This window comes from Nymphaea colorata, chromosome 4 (assembly GCF_008831285.2).
Source record: "Nymphaea colorata isolate Beijing-Zhang1983 chromosome 4, ASM883128v2, whole genome shotgun sequence".
In the NCBI taxonomy this organism is placed as follows: domain Eukaryota; kingdom Viridiplantae; phylum Streptophyta; class Magnoliopsida; order Nymphaeales; family Nymphaeaceae; genus Nymphaea; species Nymphaea colorata.
The window spans coordinates 25,168,416-25,189,105 of NC_045141.1; the positions used below are offsets into that span (position 1 = coordinate 25,168,416).

Consider the following 20,690-nt stretch of genomic DNA (forward strand, 5'->3'; position numbering starts at 1 on the left):
TCACAGAAGCAATTACATTCAACAATCTAGAATGACTAACAGGAAAGAAAAGTAACAATCTACATCAAAACTTCAGTTTTCAAAGGCAACGACTGATATAGCATCAAGGGGGGCTAGGGGCCTGAGAAAAGGCAAATCTCCAATTCGATTCCCATGAACACTATAACTTTGTGTCTTAAGTAGAGGATTATAGTACCTAAGTTGAAGTGTGCACAGCCGCCATGGCTGAAGCCGATGCAGCCCAGGACCTCGGAGGCAAGGGGAATGGGGGAGACCTTCGAACATCATTCCCAGGCAGTAGGTTGTTAACCTCCTGCTCACAAATGTGACTACTAACATTCTACCAGGCATGCAAACCCAGTATTTCTTCCCAACATTGTCACCTTCACACTTATGATAGGAAAATAAAGTAACAATTTAGGTGTTTAATTTATAAATAATGGTCATATGACCTTCAATTAGACATTATAAATTATGTGTGTGTCACAAATAGATCATCCAGCTCATGCAGAGACAAAGAGGCACAGATGGGTAATATGTAACAAAACTCTTTGGAATCTGGACCCAAATACTAGGTGTTTAGGACAATGTTGACACCACATGCCATATGGACTAACACAAATTGAAAAAGAAGAAACAGAATATACACCATTGAAAGCCTTAGAAACCTAAAATTCAAGAAAGAACAAGCATGCAACTTGAGAAATGCAGTAAGAATATGATGACAATAAGTTTGTAAACCATCAGTCAAAAATAATCTACAGGGGTGTCCACAAGGTCCAATTGAGTCCAATGACGCCACAGTGGCCATCTCCTGACCATGGTTTACCTTATAGAGAGATAAGCTCATTAAATGACTTTTTCATCGCTCACAAAAAAGACAAACAGAGGGAAGAAAGTCACCAATGACCTAGAGGTATAAACATAGACAACTCCGCAAGGCCAAACATAACCCACAATACAATACACAGCTCCATGAGGATAAGGAAGGAACAACGAAAAAGACACTATATCTGAACCCAAAGAAAAGAAATGCATAAGCAAATGAAATGCAACATCTAAAAAAAATCAGTAACATAAGAAAAAAGATACCTTCAGAAGAGAGGGCAGGACAAGCTTGACACCGTAACCAGTTAATTGAGACATCATTGCACGGGCAGCACATTCAGCAGCCTCACGTACAGCAGAAACTTGGTCAGAGAAAGAAATCAAGAGCAAGGGTAAAATCTGGATCACATAGCTGAAATATAAAGTAACAATATTTGTTATCATTAAGCATCAATAGACAATAAATGCTCAACAGTGCAAGAACAGTATCCATAGAGTAAAAGTATTATGACATACGGTTCAAAAAGTCGACCTAACTTCTCACAAAGACATTCAAACCCAAGCAACGCCCCCTCCCGTGATTTTGCAGAGTTCCTGGAGAGCCACAAGCCACAAGAGCACTGTGTCATCAACAAACTGATACTGTGGAACAGAGTTATCAAATGCAGAGAATGATACAATACAAAGGTAGAATGTCCATGCAAGGATTTTATCAAGGGCCAGCAAAAGGCAGACAAGGAAAAACTCTGTCTAAGATATGAAACTGCCTAAGAAAAATGCTGTTGATATCCAGATAATACACCAGATGGCACATGCAAAAGGAAAGGTGTGTATGATCTTCTGTTTGTCTGAAATTCACCAAAACGCAAGCTTATTCCAAGGAAAAAAAATAAAATAAAATAAACATCATTAGAAGCCCAGAGAGTATTCAATGAAGATGCACCCCAATTTCGTAAAGCTTAGGAGGAAAAAAAAAATAGTCCTCCAATTGCCAATTATCTGCATAACAATCTTCTAGATCAGAAGAAAGAAAAAACATGTATTTGAAAATAGAAATTGCTTAGGCATTAAAGGGCAACCAAGCAAAGTGATAAACAAGCTCAGAGAACAGCAGAAGATCATCAATATAACTGTACAACAACTACAGCCAGTACCTGTCTTCCATACCCTCCCTAAGCACAGAGACAATTCCAAATTTCTTCAAACTTGGAATACCTAGGCCTTTAACAACCCCTGCAAGTCCAAAAGCTGCTCCACGACGATCTCCATATCTATCACTGTGCATTAACTTGTCTAAAAGTCTAGAGACAAGTGCTTGGGCATCATCCTATCAAAATGAAAAAGGTGGGTGGGGATCAAACATTGGTCAAAAGTTATATATGAACAATCGAACATAACAAACAAATATGTAAAACATGCAGAAAAAACATATTTTTGGAAATGGTGGTGCAGAACTGCATATGCAGTACCATCAAATACAAGCTTGTGCAAGTATTTTGCAGAAAAAGGAACAAACGTAATACGCAGATCATCAAACAAAACACATAGAAATCATCCAGCTACTTGCAAAATTTACTCACCTGTTTTGAACGCATCAATGGAGGCAAACAATTTGAGACTGCTCGCTGAACCGACTCGGACGGAGTGCTTAATACATCTAATAATTTCTCAATAACCGCATGCACCTTTGGATCATCCTGCCCAACAGAATACATTAAGCACCCATGGCTTTTCAAAAGACAAAAGTGAAAGATCAGAAAACAAAAACCTAAACCTTGTCCAAATGCTTTGCAAGACCACCAGTGAAAATGACAACACCCTCACGAACTAAGTCATATTTCTCCTCATCAGAAGCCTATTGCAGAGACAAAGCGCAGAGAAAATTTTGCTGTCACTAAAATTTTGAAATGACAAATATGAGGTCTTCAAATCTAGAGCAGGGGAAGTTTTTCAGTTTTACCTTCTTATTCAAGTAGTTCTCAAAAATAGGAAACAAAAGGGAGACATTATCCTTCCCATGTTTGTCAACAATCACGATACCAGCATCTATCATTCTGGCACGAACATCCATATTAGGGTCAGCCTGCAATTACATTGGCCAAAAAGGTCATATATCATACATGTTCTTCAAAGAAAATAAAACAATGGGAAGCTATAGAAATACATTAGTATATAAAATTTTGTTGACAAAAAAATGTCAGAAATAAAATTATGTGTTTCACAATACCAAAGAGGAAAAATAAAACAAAAATTTGTCAAAACATTTGCAGATCTCAACATGAACAACAAGGGAACAGAAGAGAAGTAAAGACAGGAAAGTTGTAGCAATACATTAGTATTAGTCTATTAGAATATGATTAAACAAAAGAAATCAGAAATAAAATGAGGTACTTCACTATATCAAAAATAAAAAAAAAATAAGTTAAACATTCAGAAGAAGGAAAGACTGGAAAGACATAACAAAACTGAAACCATGTTCAGGTCAGAAGAACCTACCAGTGCACGGGATATTAAAAATGTCATGACCACAGGAAGATCCATAGTTCTCAAAACATCAGCAGATGAGTATAAAGCCAAGGCTATTCCTTGTCTACCAAGCCAGTTTATATCTGTTCCATCTCCTATAGCTCCAATATCATGAATATACAGTGAAAATAAATTTGAAAGGGTTTCCTGCCAAAGAAAGTAGTTAGAAAGGTTCACCTATCACATAATTGAAAAGCATAACTGGAACATGATGAACCTGTATAGAATCAAGATTTTCATCCAGCGCTGCAGCTAATGCCTCTGCGGCTGCCTCCCTTACATTAAAGTTTATATGAGAAAGGGCAGCAAAAAGTCCAGAATAATCAGCCCCAAAATCATAGCCATAACGATCCCAGATATCCTCTGCAACTTCTGCAATTAACTGGAAGAAATGCAACATGCATGTTCAGACAGCACGCCTCATCGATACCTACCACAGACCAAGCAGCATACAAGAGAATGTCTCGAAATTTCACAGTAACCAAAAAAAACACAGGTTGCAAAACCCAACCAGGATTTACCACCATTACAATGCAAGGATTAATCATAAATATCTTTTACAAATTATCAATGTATCGCGTTAACTATGATTTCAATCATAACATGAGTTAACTGCGACACCATCTAGTACCTAAAATATAGCAAGAAAAAACTGTGTGGTCATTAACCGACATACCAGTATGTGACCAGAAAATGAACTTATGTGAATGCAGCCCTAGACATGCACTGACATTGAAACTGAGGAAGCCACTGAGACACATAAATGAAAATTAACCAGGCAAGGGCAGGAAAAAAGAGAGAGAGAGAGAGATACTAGGCGCATGAATGACAGTAAATATTCAACTTGAGAAATATGAAGTTAAAACCATAAAAGAGCTAGTTGGCCTAGAAACCGGACTCCATAGGAAAGCCTAGTCAGACCCTAGGCAGTCCATTCAACAGGAAAAGGGGGGGAATAAAGACAGGAAAAAAGAGAAAAGGAAAAACAGTCAAAGTGGCGGGTTTGCAAAAACTTCACCTCAGTCAATACACTAGAAGATAGAACGAACAAAAAAGAAAAAGTTTAAGGTGTAAAAATTTTAAAACCAGACCTTTGTTTGAACCACACAGGTGCCTTAGCCTAGGGAATTAGCTACCATGCAGAAACTAGGCATGCTCTTCAAACTCATCAACTCCAGCAATAACATCATTTTTAATGTTTATCGAAAACCAAATCTCGACTTCCAAATAATGGAGAAATGGCGAACAGCTTGGAGATATTCCAAAAGAATAATCTATATATAAAAAAAAACAACTAGAAATTTAGAAAATGCCTTGTATCTCCTCAAGAATAAGCTCTAAGAACAATAATGGCAAATCAAGCAAAACATGTGCAGATACAAGAAAATAAGAAGTGGATAAAGATTTCCCCAAAACTAGATTCATAGTTCAACCAAAAATAGATGTAAGGATTTTAAAAGATTCCCCATTGGTGGCGGCCACCTAGGATTTCCTTAGGAAACCACAACATTTAGTGGATATGTTACCAAGAGAAAGTTTTCATATCTTTACAAAATAAATGAACATGTGCATTCATCTTCAATCCAATATGAGTTGTAACCATAAACTCATAAGGTTTTCATATCTCTACAAAGTAATGAATATGTATCTTCACCTTTTCTCGATCGTGTAAAGCTATCCAAATATGTGTTGCAACATCGGCATTTTGAGGAAGAGAACGACTTGCAACTGATGGAATGCACTTGACAGCATTTAGGCAAGCAAGCCTTACGTGAGCATCTTTAGCATACACCCCAACAAGTGCCTATTAGAGAATCAACAGACACAAAAGATATCAAGTGACTGTCACAAAAAACGCGTCTTATTGGAAAAAGATGCATATAATACGGCAAAACACAGTCAGCCGTATAACACCCGTTTTATTCCCATCTTTTTAAAAAAACGTCATAAAATAAAAAATGCATATAAAACGTGTATTATACACGTATTATACCCGTTTTTTGCATTTTTTTCATATTTTTTATGATTTTTTATAATTTTAGGATTTATTAAATGTTTTAAATTTTTTAAAAATTTGCCGAGATTTTTCCATTTTATTCACGAGATATATAACAATGTCAAAGAAGAGTTATGAAACTGAAATGAAAGAATAACAAGAAACATACTGATGCCAATTCATGTGGTTGTATCCCTAAACACAACTCATTTAGCATTCGTCCAATTGAGCCCTGATATGCTGGAACAATACCAAGAACATGATAGAGAACCTGAGAACAGAACAACCTGTAAGAGCAGAACCACATATAGATCTTAAAGGTATTATAAAACCTCATCCATGTCACACAATGCAATTGCAGCTGTGAGATGGTGCTTCAAAAAGTGTGAAGCTGGAAACAGTCATGTCCGTGCACATACACGTGCAAACATATAAGAGATGGATTCCCTATGTGCTGGTCTTAAGGAACTCGATATACATGACTATACATCAATCTGTTCTGCATGAATGCACATGAGAGGAAAAGAGATCAAACTTTGTTTCCTCTTTCTTTTTCCCTTTTCTCAGGAAGTATAACTGCAAAATGCAACAACCCCACCAACCAAAAAGGGTGTTGCCCTTAGGGCTGCACAACGAGTCGAGCCAACTCGAGATCAACTCGTTTTTTATGCGAGTCAAGCTCGAGCTTAAATATAAACTTGAGTATGTTAACGAGTCGAGTTCGAGTTCGTCGAACTCGAACTCGATTAAACTCGACTCGGCTCGACTTTAATCTCATTTTTTTATTTTGTGATTTTAGTTTTCCCTCCTTTTTTTCTCTCACCCATGCAGCTTAATCACTTTTTTTTTGTTTTGCGTTTTTTAATTTTCCATCTTTTTTTCCGTCTCTTCACCCACGCTTTACCCTCATTATTATACTTTTCAATCAATCAATCACTCTTTTCATTTTTCCTCCCGTTTTTCTCTTTCCTCACCATGCTCGTGGTTCATTTTTCCTCTCTTTTTTCTCTTTTCTCACCACACCTTTCCTCCTCCTCATGCCTTAATGGGGTGCTCATGATAGGTGGTAGAATGTTGTTTCTCACCCACGCCTTTCCTCCTCCCCATGCCTTAATGGGATGCATCCGAGGGCCCGCAGCTCCACGTCGTCAGTGACACTTTCACGCACGCATGCTGCGAGACGACTCTTCACCGAAAAGGAAGGCACATGCCTTGAAGGCGAAAGGAAATGAGAACTTGTCAATAAACAAGTTTAAACGAGCCGCTTGAGTCGAGCTCGAGCTCAAAGGCAGTCGCTCGAGTCGAGTTCGAGTTGAAGTTGTGAAGCTCGTGTCGAGCTCGAGCCAGCCGAGCTTGATCTAGACTCGGCTCGTGTGCAGCCTTAGTTTGCCTAGTTAATAAAAAGAAAAACGTGACTTTAATTAAAAGAAAACTAACAGATAACATGCGAAGTCTGGGAAGAGGCAGCATTGGGTCCATGTGCATTGAAATTATATGAAGAACGTTATCATGAAGCCTAGTTTTCTTCATTGATGAAAGAATCTGCTCCAGAATCTGTCAACCATAAAAATTAGAAAAAAATTAGGACACCAGAGAAATGCGCCATAAGATGTGGGCTGAAAATTTTCAGCAGGTTAGAACAAATACCGGGAAAAGAAAAACAAATGAATCCACAGGGAGTGGTCCAGATTTACATGCTTCCACCAAACCTTCCACAATGCCCTCCAACAAACCAACAGCTTGTTTCCCATGGATCTCCTCATCAGCCATCAAAGGTACCAACTCGTGCATAAAAGATGTCGGATCAGTAGCAACCAAACGTAAGGCTGCAGCAATTTCAGGTGCCAAATGAACAATTGGAGGAGCTATGCACCTTGCAAGTTTCACCATCGTCTCGAAAGCAACATCATTTACAATTGGTGAACGCATTAAAGGATTTACAAAACCAGCCTGCCACATAATTAAGAGACATAGACACTCAAAATTATGTAAAAACCTTTTAAAACAACAGAAAAAAAATGTATAGAATATTTTCAGATAACACTACCAAAGCTGATTACATGGGTAACTAACTAACGAAGTATGATATGTGAGACAAAGCACTACTCGGAAATTAGGGTTTCCAAAATCTAAATCATCGTGACTTGCTTGAATAACCATTGCTACACGGTGTACACAGACATATATAAAGTCCAGTCAACATTGTCTTTAGCAGTCAGTAAAAACTGCTGTGATCAAAACTATTTTGTAAAATGTGTTAGTTCATTTCAGAAAATAAGAAAGACAAAAAAAGAAGCTTCTTTTAGCAACACAATTAAGAACTACTAATTACTGAAAGAATGTAAGTATGCACACAATGAAACAAAGCAGATTTCTCAAGCCTGCAAAACACAAAATGATGGTGCACTTCATACCATGAGTTGAAGTTGACCATGAGCAAAAATTGGATTTGCTATAGCCATTTCCCCCAAAGCTCTTAACATGATAGTTAAATTGCTCTGTATATGTCGAACTCTATCTCGAACAATAGATTCCTCCTTAAGTAGTAATTCTCGTGCCTCTTCCTTAGCACTTTTCACTCTGTCTGCATTCATTACTTTTTGAAAAACAAAATACAGATGTAACACTGAATTACAACAAAACAGTAGCTTGTAGAGGGTGTGTGAATTAAATATACCATTTTTTTTTGTTCCCTTTGGGTCCTTCTTCCCAGTGCTCAATGGCTCTCTTCTATTTGTCTCCCTTGGTGGACCAGTTTTGACATGATCCTGAAACACAGAGAAGGCAAACAACTGCATGATCATATGCTCACCATGAACGATATACACATAAGAAGAAACAAATCCTCACCGACTTATCATCATCATCATCATACATCCGAAAACGTCCCTTTGCATGCTTCACATTTCGATCAGCCACAGACTCCGCAATATAAACACCCTGTTCGCTGGAAAGCATGCCCTCTGCCGTACGAAAGATCTGCATAAATAACAAGAAGATAAGAACAGAATGGGTTTTCAAGCCTTCTTTCCAAAGTACTTGCATAGGGATTCAACAATGCAAAAAAGTAAAACAAATGAGATTCTAGCCAAATTTTAAATTTCCGAATAGAGATGCCTAGACAAGATTTCATTATGGGTAGAAAAGAAAAACAGTAAGATAGAAACACCATCTAGTCAAAAGTGCACCAAGGCATAAAGCCTAAATGCATAGGCTGAGAAACCTTTAGGCGCATTCAATGCTATAAAATTCATGTTTTTGATAGGAAGCATATTTTTCCTATTTTTATGATTTTAAGTAATTGTCCTTCTTTCTTTTTTTCATTTGTTGTGTATCTAAGTCTGGAATTAACTGCTATGGGTTATGCAATTCACTCACAGCATTGAGTATAAGATAAAGTAACTAACAAAAATAAGCCTCAATCTGGAAACAAGAGAGAAGGCAAGAGATTGAACACAGTTCTATAGATGCTTAGAACCATAATCAAAGGGAAAAAGCTTCTTCAAACGAATAAACACTAACTCACAGAATAATATATTATTTGATGCTTATTGAGTTGAAACGCATGCAAAGCGCTGTGAAGCATCACAGTATATAAAAGAATTACTTAGACGAGAATGACTATATGGGTACATTCTCTAAATGAACAAAAATGAAAACATGACTAAACTATTCACTACATTATATTCACCTGGATGTCATTCTCGGAAAGTTTATCATGCAAAGACCAATCAGGGAGCTGCCTCAGATACTGAAATACAGTGTAAGCAAAGGTTACCAACTTGGAGATAAAGATACAGAAACGAAAACATCAAGTATCTCAATTACCTCCTCAAACTCCGAAAATGTATCTTTTGGAAATAAAAACATCAAGGTTGAGGACGAATGCAAAGCAGCATCTTGCTCCAATGGATTCCCACTTAGTAGACCAGTTTGTCCAAACAAATCCTGTCTTACCAAGAAGCAAATTTATAAAAAAAAAAAAAAGTCTACATCTCGGGAACAACATCCAAATATGTGTAGAAAGAGTACCTAATCAATGAAACAACTCAGGATAACATGATAGCAACACCACACATGTACAAACATAATACAGACTACAAAATGGAGACAAAGACTTCACAAAGATGATAACAAGTAACTTACATCTATGACTACACAGAATCTTCAGCACAAAGAACTAACATAATCCCGCAAAGAAGCCAAACAACAGAACTCCAACTGTCACTTCAACTAATATTTCATCTAAGCATGCATATATAAAGAACTTCAGTAAAAATAACAAGCGTAAGACGGATGATAATTCACCAATGAGAGTTACAGACAAAAACAATTGGAGAAAAACAAAAAAAGTTACTCAGACCAACCAAATTCTAGCTAGCTCAAAAGAAAACCATCCACAGAAACAACAGCAAATTTTGGCAAAAGCAAAGAACTTCTTGTCAGCAGTACCCTGGTACCAAACATTTGCAAGTTAAAAAAAAAATCTCCAGTTATCGAAGTTCTAGTGTTATCCACTGAAGCAAATTCAGTCCTCGGGCTAAGTCTAGAATTACAATAGCATATTTGTTTTTGTATTGTAAGACCAATACATCCAAGTAAAAATGCATTAAAGTTTTGTCTTCTTGAGTTTGGAACCACTAAAATTGAACTGTATGTAGCAGTTGACACTCTGGTAAAACTGCAGTCTCGACATAAAGCTCCAATAGAAGCAAACCAGCATGCTTCAAAAATAACAGAAAGAAGTGCACTGCTGATAAAAAGTAAAGCATGCCTCAAACAACAACACCATGAGCCCACAAAAGCAAAAATTACACTGAGAGTCATCAAACAAGAATCACATGGAAACAGACCATAACTCCAGGGCACCATGAGGTGAAGTTTTCTGTTCTTTCAACTCTGATGATCAAACTGGATATCCCACAGAGATTGGCCCCATCAATTATGACAGTGTAACCTAGCCATCTGCTATTTGTAAATAAGCAACAAAGGAGAAAAGGGAAACGCAAAATAAAAAACATATAACGACATAAACCATATTTTCTACTCAATAAACCATCCGAACAAACGGAGAAACGAGCATAAGACTTTACCACATGGGCTTGTGGACATCTCACACAGCATGAGGATTAAACAAGCCATTGACATGATGGTAAGAACTGATTGATAGCGCAACATAAGAGGAAAAGAAAAATATAAATCACTAAATCATATTTCCAACACATATAGCCGAGACTTTTCTGCACCTTGGTTAGAGTTTTAATTTGGCTTGAAAGGGTACTGATGATATCATGCCCATGCCTCTGTGCACTCCTCTGCAGTCTCTGATTCAGACGACGATAATACGTATTTCAGAAATTAATATCAAATGACAGTATTGCCTTACAGCTAAAGATGCAGGAAATAAAAGCATTGAGGTGATATAAGGCTAATCTGCTCCCTCCCACCAAAATGCATGATAGGTCTGATTCATCTCTCATTGCTCCAATGATTAAAACATTCCCATTTCTTTCACATTTTAAAAGTAAATGTTCATTTAAAACCTAATGCAAAACATGAAGAAAATAAAACATTTAAAACTTGAAAATTATATCACTTGAATGACTAAGATTTCACCACTGCTTTTACATTTCAAAGCAGAAACCCATTTCAATCTGAACAGCACAAATGGAGGAAACCAAACATTAAAAATATGAAACCTTATGAATTGGAACAATTAAGAATGAGTGCAGTAGGATAGAATTTACATGTAAAAGTGAGAAGCTTGGCTTAAACTAAGCCCTATGTTCACATTAACTACTTGCTCATAGATGAAAATAACAAACTGAAAACCAACTTGAAAATTAATAAAGCACCAAAAGAAAAAGGTTTTTCTTAATAACTTAAAATTGAAATAACAATGAGAAGACAACCTTCCCACCGACATACTTCTGTAGATCTTTTAGACAGAAAGATGAGGAATGTCACTAGAGAGAGAGAGAATTCAGCTCTTATCCTCATTAGACTCAACAATAGCCTTATGTCAAAAAGCTGTTTGTGTTTTCCCGTGAACAATGATGGGCATGTTGCATAACCCGAAAGATGAGAGCAATGGTGCAGAAGTAGGTAAGCTCTTTGATTTATTCCTTTCCAGTTACATATTTAAAAACTAGTTGGCAAAACAGCACCAACTTAACTTGAACAATTAAGATGACCTGAAACTGAAAGTCTGCCAATTTGGAAAATACAGTTAAAGCTCAATTTCAACATCAAACTAGCACAACTTACCAACTCATTTAGGTCAGGAAAGTAATACACCACAAAAAAAAAAGGCCTGATGAATTAAATTTTGAAAGAAAACTAAACACTCAACTTGGATAAGATGCTGACAACATGGTACTATACTAAGATCTGCAAGGGCTACAATCCAACAAACAATGAAGAATATAGAAGCTAGAGAATCAAAGAAGAACACAAATGCACAGAAGACCATTTGGCTATAACATTAGAGTGAAATTCTTTTCTTGTAAAAATGTGGACGGGCTGTGCACATATACAGGGTTGGTGCATTCATACCTCATTATTTACCAGTTCTTCCTCATCTATGTGCAAAGGAATGGCAGTGCAAAAGTAACAAGCATCATATTATTCCCGACCATACATCTAAAGAATGCCACGGGCAACCTAAGATAGGCAATATAAAGAACAAAAAGAAAGAAAAATAATACACAAACACTATTTGAAAATATCTCAATATAGTTTATGTACCTTCCAAACTGTATTTTTTCTTGCCCCAGTACAAATGCAGGGATGATGAGCTAAAAGGAAAAGCCTTTTCCAACAATTGAAATCCTTTGACATAGTCGCTGAGGGTATCGCGAGCAAAGCCTTCACCAGAACCTCAGCTGATGGAACAAATTGTAACTGTGCATCTAAGGAATTCTCTGCATCACTATGGTATCACATAATTAGACATTGTTGGCATTTCAAAATTCAAATGCACGAAAAACCAAGAAAAACAAATCATCTGTCCAAACACATGACAAATAATCTTGAAGCCTCCCCCCTAGTTTCCATACTCAAAACATAAGTGTTCGTTAAACTCATGTAACCCTTTCAACTATGCAAGTTCAGGCAGAAATTATCCCACCAACTTGCTTACGAAAAGTCATCTGATTACTAACATAAAGAGCATTATTATCCCAAAAAAGAAACAAAGGAAACCTAAGAGGCTAAGACTGTAATCCAAATATATATTCATCCTCTCATTTGTAAAGTGTAAACATGTAACCAATTCAGTCAAAAATATAAACTAAAGATACGGACTGCAAGAATCTTATAGAGAACATTTGATTCAAGAAAATAAGAATGATAAAAATTCCATAGCAATTTGGATGACTGAGCCATTCAGATTTTTCCATGCGATGTGGATACATGTGTGCATGTAGATGCATATGTGAGTGTGTTTGTGCCTACTCTAGTGTGTGTGTGTGTGACCCTACAATACATGTATGTGCAAGTATCTATAAGAGGAAGAAAGATACAGACCAAGCTGCAATAAGCCAAATGACCACACATCATCATATCATATCAAAGACAACATACTTTTGTAAGCTTCATTGAAGTACAATGCATCTATTTCAATTTTCAAGTAACAACAATAAGTAAATCAAGAAAAACAACATAAATGATAAAATTGAAAGCATATGCTCATCCTGGTAAATGGTGAAGTGGCAAGACTAAGTTATGCATGTTAGCCACCTCATGAATGATATGATAAGTTTGTGTCACGTGAAAGCATAAAACTACTTACTGTCAATGTAACAACTCGGTCCACTCTCACACCGGACTCGGGCTCCTAGTTTGGCAGATCCTAACCCACCTCTTTGCAGCTTCAAATTCAACCCGTAAAAAGCTAGGAACCAGGACAATTAATCACTTACTCAAAATGTGTTGATCTCATTTTCCCCATCTCAAAAGCATTTTTCCTTTTCCTTTTTGCTCAGTGAAACTATCAATCCCAGGTAAAGTCGATATTCAAGAATAAAATTTCCCAATGATGGATCTTGAATAGATAAAATTTACTCGATGTGATCCCTTTAAGTTGACAATTTTATGGATACATGAAGTTTTGCAGACCAGGTTGCTAATATAGAGAATAAACCTTCTTTTCAAGCATCTTCACTTTAATATCTATGTCTGCACCTGTAATCAGTTTTGTAGACATACCTAATAAAATGGAAGAGCTTTAGCAGAATATTTGCCTCTATTTTTGCAAATATATTACATTTTATCATTATATTTGGTGTAAAAAGCAAGTGAATATCATGAGTTCTATTGCCCTAATCCTCTGCCATACCATCATACTATGCTTCTTAATTAGTTGGTACATGTACTAAGATAGGCAGTCGTGAGCACGAGGGTGTCAAGGTCATTCTATATAATTAAGCAATGTGAATGCCAGATTCATTATCATAAATCATGCTTAGATGAAACAAATTTATGGTAGTTGAAATTCTGGAACATTTTAAGACACTGACTTTTTACACCCTCGAAAATCACATTTAGGTATCACATGATAGGATCCAAATTAGCTTCTTATAAAAAAAAATCCTGAATAACATATGCGGACATCTTTTATCCTTTTTCACAATTTGACAGGTTCAATAAGGGCTGAGTTTGCAGTCTTAAGTTGTTAACTTTCTTTAAAGATTCAAAACTATTGTACAAAGTTCTAGTTTCTAATGAAGGACATCAAAATACATGGGCCCATCTCAAAATCTAAAGGCTGGCAAAATAACACAGGATCTCATCGAACAGATTATATCACAAACTGAAGGAGCAGTTACTCATCACTTTAAAGAGTACAGCCAGAATGTACCTTGCCTTCAAAATGTGCACTCTGTCAGCAACTAGTGATAAATAATCTTTAAATTCCAGCAGGAAAGTTCCTGACAACTGGGGGGAAGAGATAAGTATCCGTCTAACACTGTCTAAAGATAGTCTACGGACTTCCCATATTGGATGGCAAATTAAGTGTATCACCAACTGTTCCAGACAAACTGAATTATGTAAGTAACAGGTTGTACATCATTTCCTCAAATAGTAAGACTAGCTAGTGTTTCATTCTAACTATTTTACCTGTAATAGTTGTTTGGTTGACAACATCTCGTTCACCCTGCAGATCAGAAAAGGAGGGATTACTACAGTAAGGTCCGCCTTTCAACAACAGAAAGACGTAACAAGACCAATTTTAGCGAAATAACATGCAAAAATCTACCCAAGAAAATAAAGAACCTGCTTGGGTGTTCAACAAGTAGCATCTCAACAAGATCCATACATGCAATGCAATCTTCAGCTGGCAGTTTCATAGCCTAGTAATCAAACAACAGATAAATTATTGTAGAAAACTGCAAACAGAAACTACTAGAAGAGGATCTTGAAGCATTTTTGAGAGGTAGGAACCAACACAAATAATCAGTTTATGAATCTAACAACTCTTCACAAATTAAAGAAAATACACAGTTAAACCCATTAGAAAAGACCAAAATGAAACGAAAGCAACTTAAAGGCTTTGCCAGCCAAAATTTACCAGAGAGAGAGGCACAACGGATGCATCGTTTTGAGAGACTACTTGCCACATCTTCTCCTTCAACACAATTTCCTCTGTAAATACAAGATGAAAGAAATTATTGGAAAATGAAACAGATTGTGCAAAGACAGCTGCGACGAGCACACAAATGAAAGATTGATTATTCAAACCTGATTTTGCATCTAGAGAAACCATTTTTCCCAGTAATAGAAGAGCATAAATACCATCTAACCGTTGTGTGGGTTTTGTGAAACCAGTTTTCACAAGTTGGACAAGTGGCTCTAACAGATTCTGCACCTGCAAGATGAAAACACCATCTAATAATCAATATAAAGTATAAACAACAACGAATGCAAATATATTAAGTATCAAATATCAACATTGATTTTCGGACTACCTTCACTGGTGCATCAGGATTCTTGAACATGTTCCTCAGGCACCGGAGATATGCCCTCCTTAAAGCTTCTTTTTCTTTAAGCCCATTAGCCAGAAATGAAATAACATCAGATTTAATAACTTCTGCAGATCTTGCTGCCCAACAGGACATAGCTGCTAGAATTGCTATCTTCACTTCCTCACTTCCTGCAAGTCAAAAAATTCAGAGAATTTGCGACATTTAAAAAGGAAGAAAAGAAGTTTGAGACATTAGAATACCCAATGATAAGAGACTTACCATCTTCCTTGTAGCTTGACACCAAAAAGCTACAAACTGAAGAAGCCACATTGTCCATCATTTTACCCCCAGGGAACTTCGAGAGCTCCTGAAGTGATTTAAACATTCCTATTCTCTGATAAGGAAAAGTTAATTTACCCTCAGAACCTGCAAGAGAAAATTTATGTAGGTCCAATTAAAATTATCCACTGTTTAAGTTCAACATGTTAAAATTGTGGTCCTAAGCATACTGGATATAGAACACAAGAATAGAAAAGAGGCTGGATGTTTGACCACTAATGATGGAACTGATAGACTTGAACATTATTGCTGCAACATCTGGATTGCTGCACTTATGGCTCATATACCCAACAATGGCAGTAGCCTCAGCTCTCCTTCCTTCATCTGAATGACGAGCCTGCTGTAAGACTACTGGAAGAAGGTCAGTAGTGTATTTACTCAAATCAAGGTTTACTGATTTCAAAAGCAGTCCTATAGACTCCAGCACAAGTTCAGGGCTGCGTTTAAGCATTTTAATGGAGGCTGGTAACACAATCGTCCTGAAATCCTCATGTGTCAAATGCTTGAAAAGTGGGCAAAATGCTTCACTGACGAACTTCTGTGGTCTCTCCCTTGCACTCAAAACCATTTTTACATATAGATCAACAAACAGGGACTGCAAAAGAGGAAAACGAAAAGGAATATGAGAAGATTTTGTCAGAATATAACAAACTTGACCTAGCAACAGCAGCCTGATTTACAAAAGAATGAAGGAAATGTAACTCCCCAAAACAAGGTAGGATGAAGTACGTGACAAACTTGCCTTGTATTGCTCCAAAATAGAAGGTGTCCTCGTTGAATAATCTAACAGAAGCTCAATCATACCGGCACCATCACCAAGAGACAATCTAGAATCTTTCAACTCTTCCATATAAAGTTTGTAGACATCTTGTACCTTAGGACAATGGTATCACAAACAGTTAGTGTCAAGATAATTGATTTTGACAGTAAACTATGTGAAAGTCCAATTCATGGAGACCAGAAACATGGTTGCCAGGCAGGAGTACCTCAGTTATAAACTGAAAAAATGCTCTCCTACTAGCTCTATGCACACGAAGAGGGCCCTGAGAAAGAGTACAAAGCAGAGATGATTGTAAAGTAGCAATTTTTGAAAATCCATTCTTTGAGACAATGGTGAACCGGCTCCATCTCAGAAGCATGAATGACCATTTAAGCAGCCTGTAACAACAAAAAGGGGTTCGGGCCTTGAACTGCTTTTCCACAAACTGAACAAGCCTGGCAGCAAAGCTTTTCATAAACGCGTCTTCCCCAAGTGCTTTAATAACAATATAATCTACAGCCTCTCCTGATGTCCGATCATCATAAACAAATAATGTCTTAAATACAATATCAACTAGAGATGATGCAACATCGGGTGGCATTTCGCCTGCAAAATGGCAAATCAACATCATCAGGACAAAAATTCAGTTGGGAATCAAAATAGATTTAGAGACAGAGAGAAAGAGAAGGCATATATATAGTCCATCCTACATATTCCAAGAATGAAATAACAACCTTGCTCTTCGAGTTGCAGAGTCTCATGGATAATTTGTGAATTGCGAGCATAAAGTGACTATTGAAACATACAAATTTTCAAAAGCCATGAAACTTGCATGATGTGAAATGCTTCAGAGCAGGCTCTACTTGGGAACTACTTGTGATGGACAACAGAGGCAAGAGCACCCTATCATACCCTGAGCAGGAGGGATATGAGATTTCAACTAGAAGGAGACGATGCTGTTGGTATATATAGTTAGTGGGCCTCTATGTGGGAAAGGGTAAGAAAGAAGCACATGAGGGTCTTCCTCCGCATTCAGATGAATTTAGTTTGTAACGTATTGGCACATTTCCATGTAACTATAAACCATCCATAAAAGGTGAATATTGTAAAAACAACCTCAAGCAATATGAGGATCTTCAACCATAGCAGGAATATTCAACAAGTCAACTTGTGACCCATCCGACTTCTTTATGCTTGGAGTTACGGAGTAATTAGAAATCAAAGAAGGTGACAAATTCAGTGAGAATACATCTTGTCCAAGCCAATGAATCACGACTAGTACCGATTATGTTCAAGTGAAACTCTTCAAGAAGATTCCAAAGTGTCCAAAAGAACAAGGGGCACAAACCAAATCTCTCTCTCTCTCTCTCTCTCTCTCTCTCTCTCTCTCTCTATATATATATATATATATATATATATATATATATATATATATATATATATATATATATATATATATATATATATATATATATATATATATATATATATATATATATATATATTAACAGACTAGACTGCACATTGCTGTGGATGGGAAAGATCTACTCAGCGATCGGAAAGATCTTTCTTTTTTTTTTTCTGTGGAAATAGTTTTGCTTGAGAGGGACTTTGATTCTTAGTGTTAGTTTTTTCACTTTTTCTGCAGGTGGTGTTATTTTTCAAGGAGGACTTACCCAACAAGGTTGAATGACGTATCTTGCATGTTCTTTTGAGAGATTTTGATTTTGTTGGTCATTATCAATTTTTAACCTTTTATGTTTTTTGTCTGATAGACTGTATCGTGTTTCATGATACAGATAAACAGACTGTTTGTATCCTATGTCTGCCATTAGCTACTTTTCTACAAACTGCTTCAAGGTTCTAATTCTCCAACCCTGCAAGAACCAAAATTAAAAGGAATCATTAGTGTATCCACAATACAGAGGTCTATTCCAATGAGACAAGACAACTGGGAAAATGAACTATGCGTTTTTTAGGTACTTGTGCTGAAGTATGACTGTCCTCTCACTTCTCGATATCCTTGTACAAGAACTACTTCAGAACAACATCTACCTTTGTTCTTGCTTGGTAGTTTCTTGTGATAAGTAGGCTGAAGCATATATTTGCCGGTAAATGTATATGCTCAAGGATTTGAGTTCATGGATTGTAGATGCCTAATTCCAGAAATTCGCCATGGAATCCTTCTATATCTATTGCCATGCACCAAATTGAACTGTGTGAAACCGGTGGTGAATGTGGAATTATGAACTTCTAGAGCTATTTGATTTCAATAATTTTCTTGTTTTGTTTGTCTGGTTGGTTTCAACTGGTATGCATAACCGAAACAATGTAATGATAATCTATAAACGAGAAGTTCTCAAGGAAATCATCATTATTGGCGTATTCTCCAGTGTGTTTGCCTCGAGCTTGAAATGCCTGATTAATGTAACAACTTCATAAGCTACAACGCTGAAATTTCTGAAAACAACTCGATCTCTTTTTGGATGCAGAGCGTGCAGCATCTCTTCAAAGCTAAGTAACGAATAAAACAAATTAATTCGACAGAATCCATCAATTCGATAAGCTAAACCAATCATCGCCTTGGACTTAAAAATGCCAGCAACAGTAGTAAAGTCACCTTCAATGGTAAAATTCGATAAGCATAATAATAGGCGCGCCCTCTGGGGACAACAGTTCCGCAAGAAACAACACTCAAAAAGAATGGCCATTTGCACCAATTACCAAACAGATCGCAATGGACCCCGCGTAATCCAATCGTCGGCATCAGATAGCCGGTCAATAGCGATCTAAACAGCGAAATTCATAAGCCTGAGAAATAAACAAGCATCGAAACAGAAACATCTACGCTAGATTCTCGCCTTTGTTCTGTTGGACGATTGAGAAAACATCTTCCCGGAAGATTTTCACCCGCTGCTTCGTCGAAGAAGTGTAGACCTGCTCCGACGCCGCAGCGAGCGTCTCCATCTCCAGAGCAGCAAACCGATCTTCTCTGGAACGCTTAGCGACCAAGGTCCGGATTGGCCAGGGCGGACAATGATTCGGACGACTAGGGTTTCGGGTGACGGAATGGATACGGTGCAGAAGACGGAGTGTCGGGCGATGATCGTTAGCTTGGCAAGACTGTGAGGGAGAGAATGAACGAGGGCCGTCGATCTTCTGGGGTTTTCCTTCTTCGATACGGAGGCCGTTGATCTTCTCGGGTTTTCTTTCTCCGAAATGGCGGCAACCCAGAGGTGAGTGTCGAGTGAGAGAGAAATACTAGGGTTTAGACTTTATAGGAATGGGTAGAAATGGAAAATAGGCATATCTTTATATATTTACTGATTTATCTTCGCGCGTACTTTCTCTGTGACAGGTCGGGTCGGGTCGGGTATGATTATTGGTTGCACAGCAAATAAGTGAATCCTTTCACTTTTCCTTTGGGTTAGCGTGCAGAACGATACTGTTAAGACCACATTTTCAATATGATCGATTTTTAGAACATTGTGTTGAAACATCTTATAATTAAAAATAAATATTAAAACCCATATTAAAATGAAAATAACGCTGCCAAGTTATGGCTCATTATAGTGGGGAGTATCGAATTAGACTAATATCAAAATTTAACCATGTTAAGCAACAGTCTCAAAAGGTAATTGTTGAAATATTATATTGTTGTGTCCAAAATAAGAACAGGCACTATATCGTGTTCAATATTACACCAACAATGCACCAAGGGCTTAAAAGAATCTATCATAACGGCTGGATATGAACAACTATCATTCCCATTAGTTCATTCTATTGTTTCTTTGTTTTATGAGCGTTACAACTCTAAGTGGCAAGCGCCTTATGGGTGAACAACTAGTCGACGAACTCGACTCGTTAAAACTCAATTCGTGAACTAGTTCGAGCCGAGTCATTTGCTTAAAGAGTTGAGCTATCGAGTTGAATTAGAGCTCAACACGTAACTGCCGAATCGCGTTCGAGCCTTAATCAAGTCGATATATTTAAACGAGTTTATGAGTTTATACAGCATTAATCAAATCGAGTTCGAGCTCAACACATAACGATGAACAAATGAGTTTGTCAAGTCTTAATCAAATCGAGCTCAACACGTAACTGTCGAATCGAGTTCGAACAACTTTGGTCAAGCTATTCTTGAGCTTGAGGTTTCTTTAGTCAAGCTGAGCTTGAGACTCTATTCTCTATTCTCTGAGTTGAAAAACAGTAACCCTGAAAAAGAGTAACCATGTACGACATAAGTAATTACCCCAATGCACCAACAAAAAAAAAA

General features: G+C 37.1%; 1 protein-coding gene across 2 annotated transcripts in view; it reads right to left on the bottom strand.

Moving 5' to 3' along the window:
• The window catches only part of LOC116253561 (protein ILITYHIA), a 33,080-nt gene extending 13,415 nt beyond the window's left edge, over window positions 1-19,665 (bottom strand). The window contains exons 1-30 of one of the 2 annotated variants that reach the window (XM_031628426.2): window positions 19,276-19,665; window positions 16,641-17,020; window positions 16,397-16,528; window positions 15,868-16,249; window positions 15,595-15,741; window positions 15,319-15,503; window positions 15,092-15,218; window positions 14,922-14,995; window positions 14,627-14,703; window positions 14,471-14,507; window positions 14,211-14,377; window positions 12,098-12,281; window positions 10,597-10,674; window positions 9,179-9,298; window positions 9,042-9,101; window positions 8,201-8,329; window positions 8,028-8,118; window positions 7,765-7,946; window positions 6,998-7,300; window positions 6,788-6,904; window positions 5,520-5,621; window positions 5,009-5,158; window positions 3,572-3,736; window positions 3,325-3,501; window positions 2,789-2,911; window positions 2,603-2,683; window positions 2,409-2,525; window positions 1,983-2,155; window positions 1,345-1,422; window positions 1,093-1,240 (exon numbers count right to left, since the gene is read on the bottom strand). In XM_031628426.2, coding sequence (XP_031484286.1) covers window positions 1,093-1,240; window positions 1,345-1,422; window positions 1,983-2,155; window positions 2,409-2,525; window positions 2,603-2,683; window positions 2,789-2,911; window positions 3,325-3,501; window positions 3,572-3,736; window positions 5,009-5,158; window positions 5,520-5,621; window positions 6,788-6,904; window positions 6,998-7,300; window positions 7,765-7,946; window positions 8,028-8,118; window positions 8,201-8,329; window positions 9,042-9,101; window positions 9,179-9,298; window positions 10,597-10,674; window positions 12,098-12,281; window positions 14,211-14,377; window positions 14,471-14,507; window positions 14,627-14,703; window positions 14,922-14,995; window positions 15,092-15,218; window positions 15,319-15,503; window positions 15,595-15,741; window positions 15,868-16,249; window positions 16,397-16,528; window positions 16,641-17,020; window positions 19,276-19,381 — 4,392 coding nt within the window. In that variant the 5' untranslated portion in view covers window positions 19,382-19,665. The remainder of the gene's footprint in view (window positions 1-1,092; window positions 1,241-1,344; window positions 1,423-1,982; window positions 2,156-2,408; window positions 2,526-2,602; window positions 2,684-2,788; window positions 2,912-3,324; window positions 3,502-3,571; window positions 3,737-5,008; window positions 5,159-5,519; window positions 5,622-6,787; window positions 6,905-6,997; window positions 7,301-7,764; window positions 7,947-8,027; window positions 8,119-8,200; window positions 8,330-9,041; window positions 9,102-9,178; window positions 9,299-10,596; window positions 10,675-12,097; window positions 12,282-14,210; window positions 14,378-14,470; window positions 14,508-14,626; window positions 14,704-14,921; window positions 14,996-15,091; window positions 15,219-15,318; window positions 15,504-15,594; window positions 15,742-15,867; window positions 16,250-16,396; window positions 16,529-16,640; window positions 17,021-19,275) is intronic. The other variant, XM_031628425.2, reaches the window with a different exon arrangement.
• Window positions 19,666-20,690: the final 1,025 nt, after the last annotated feature.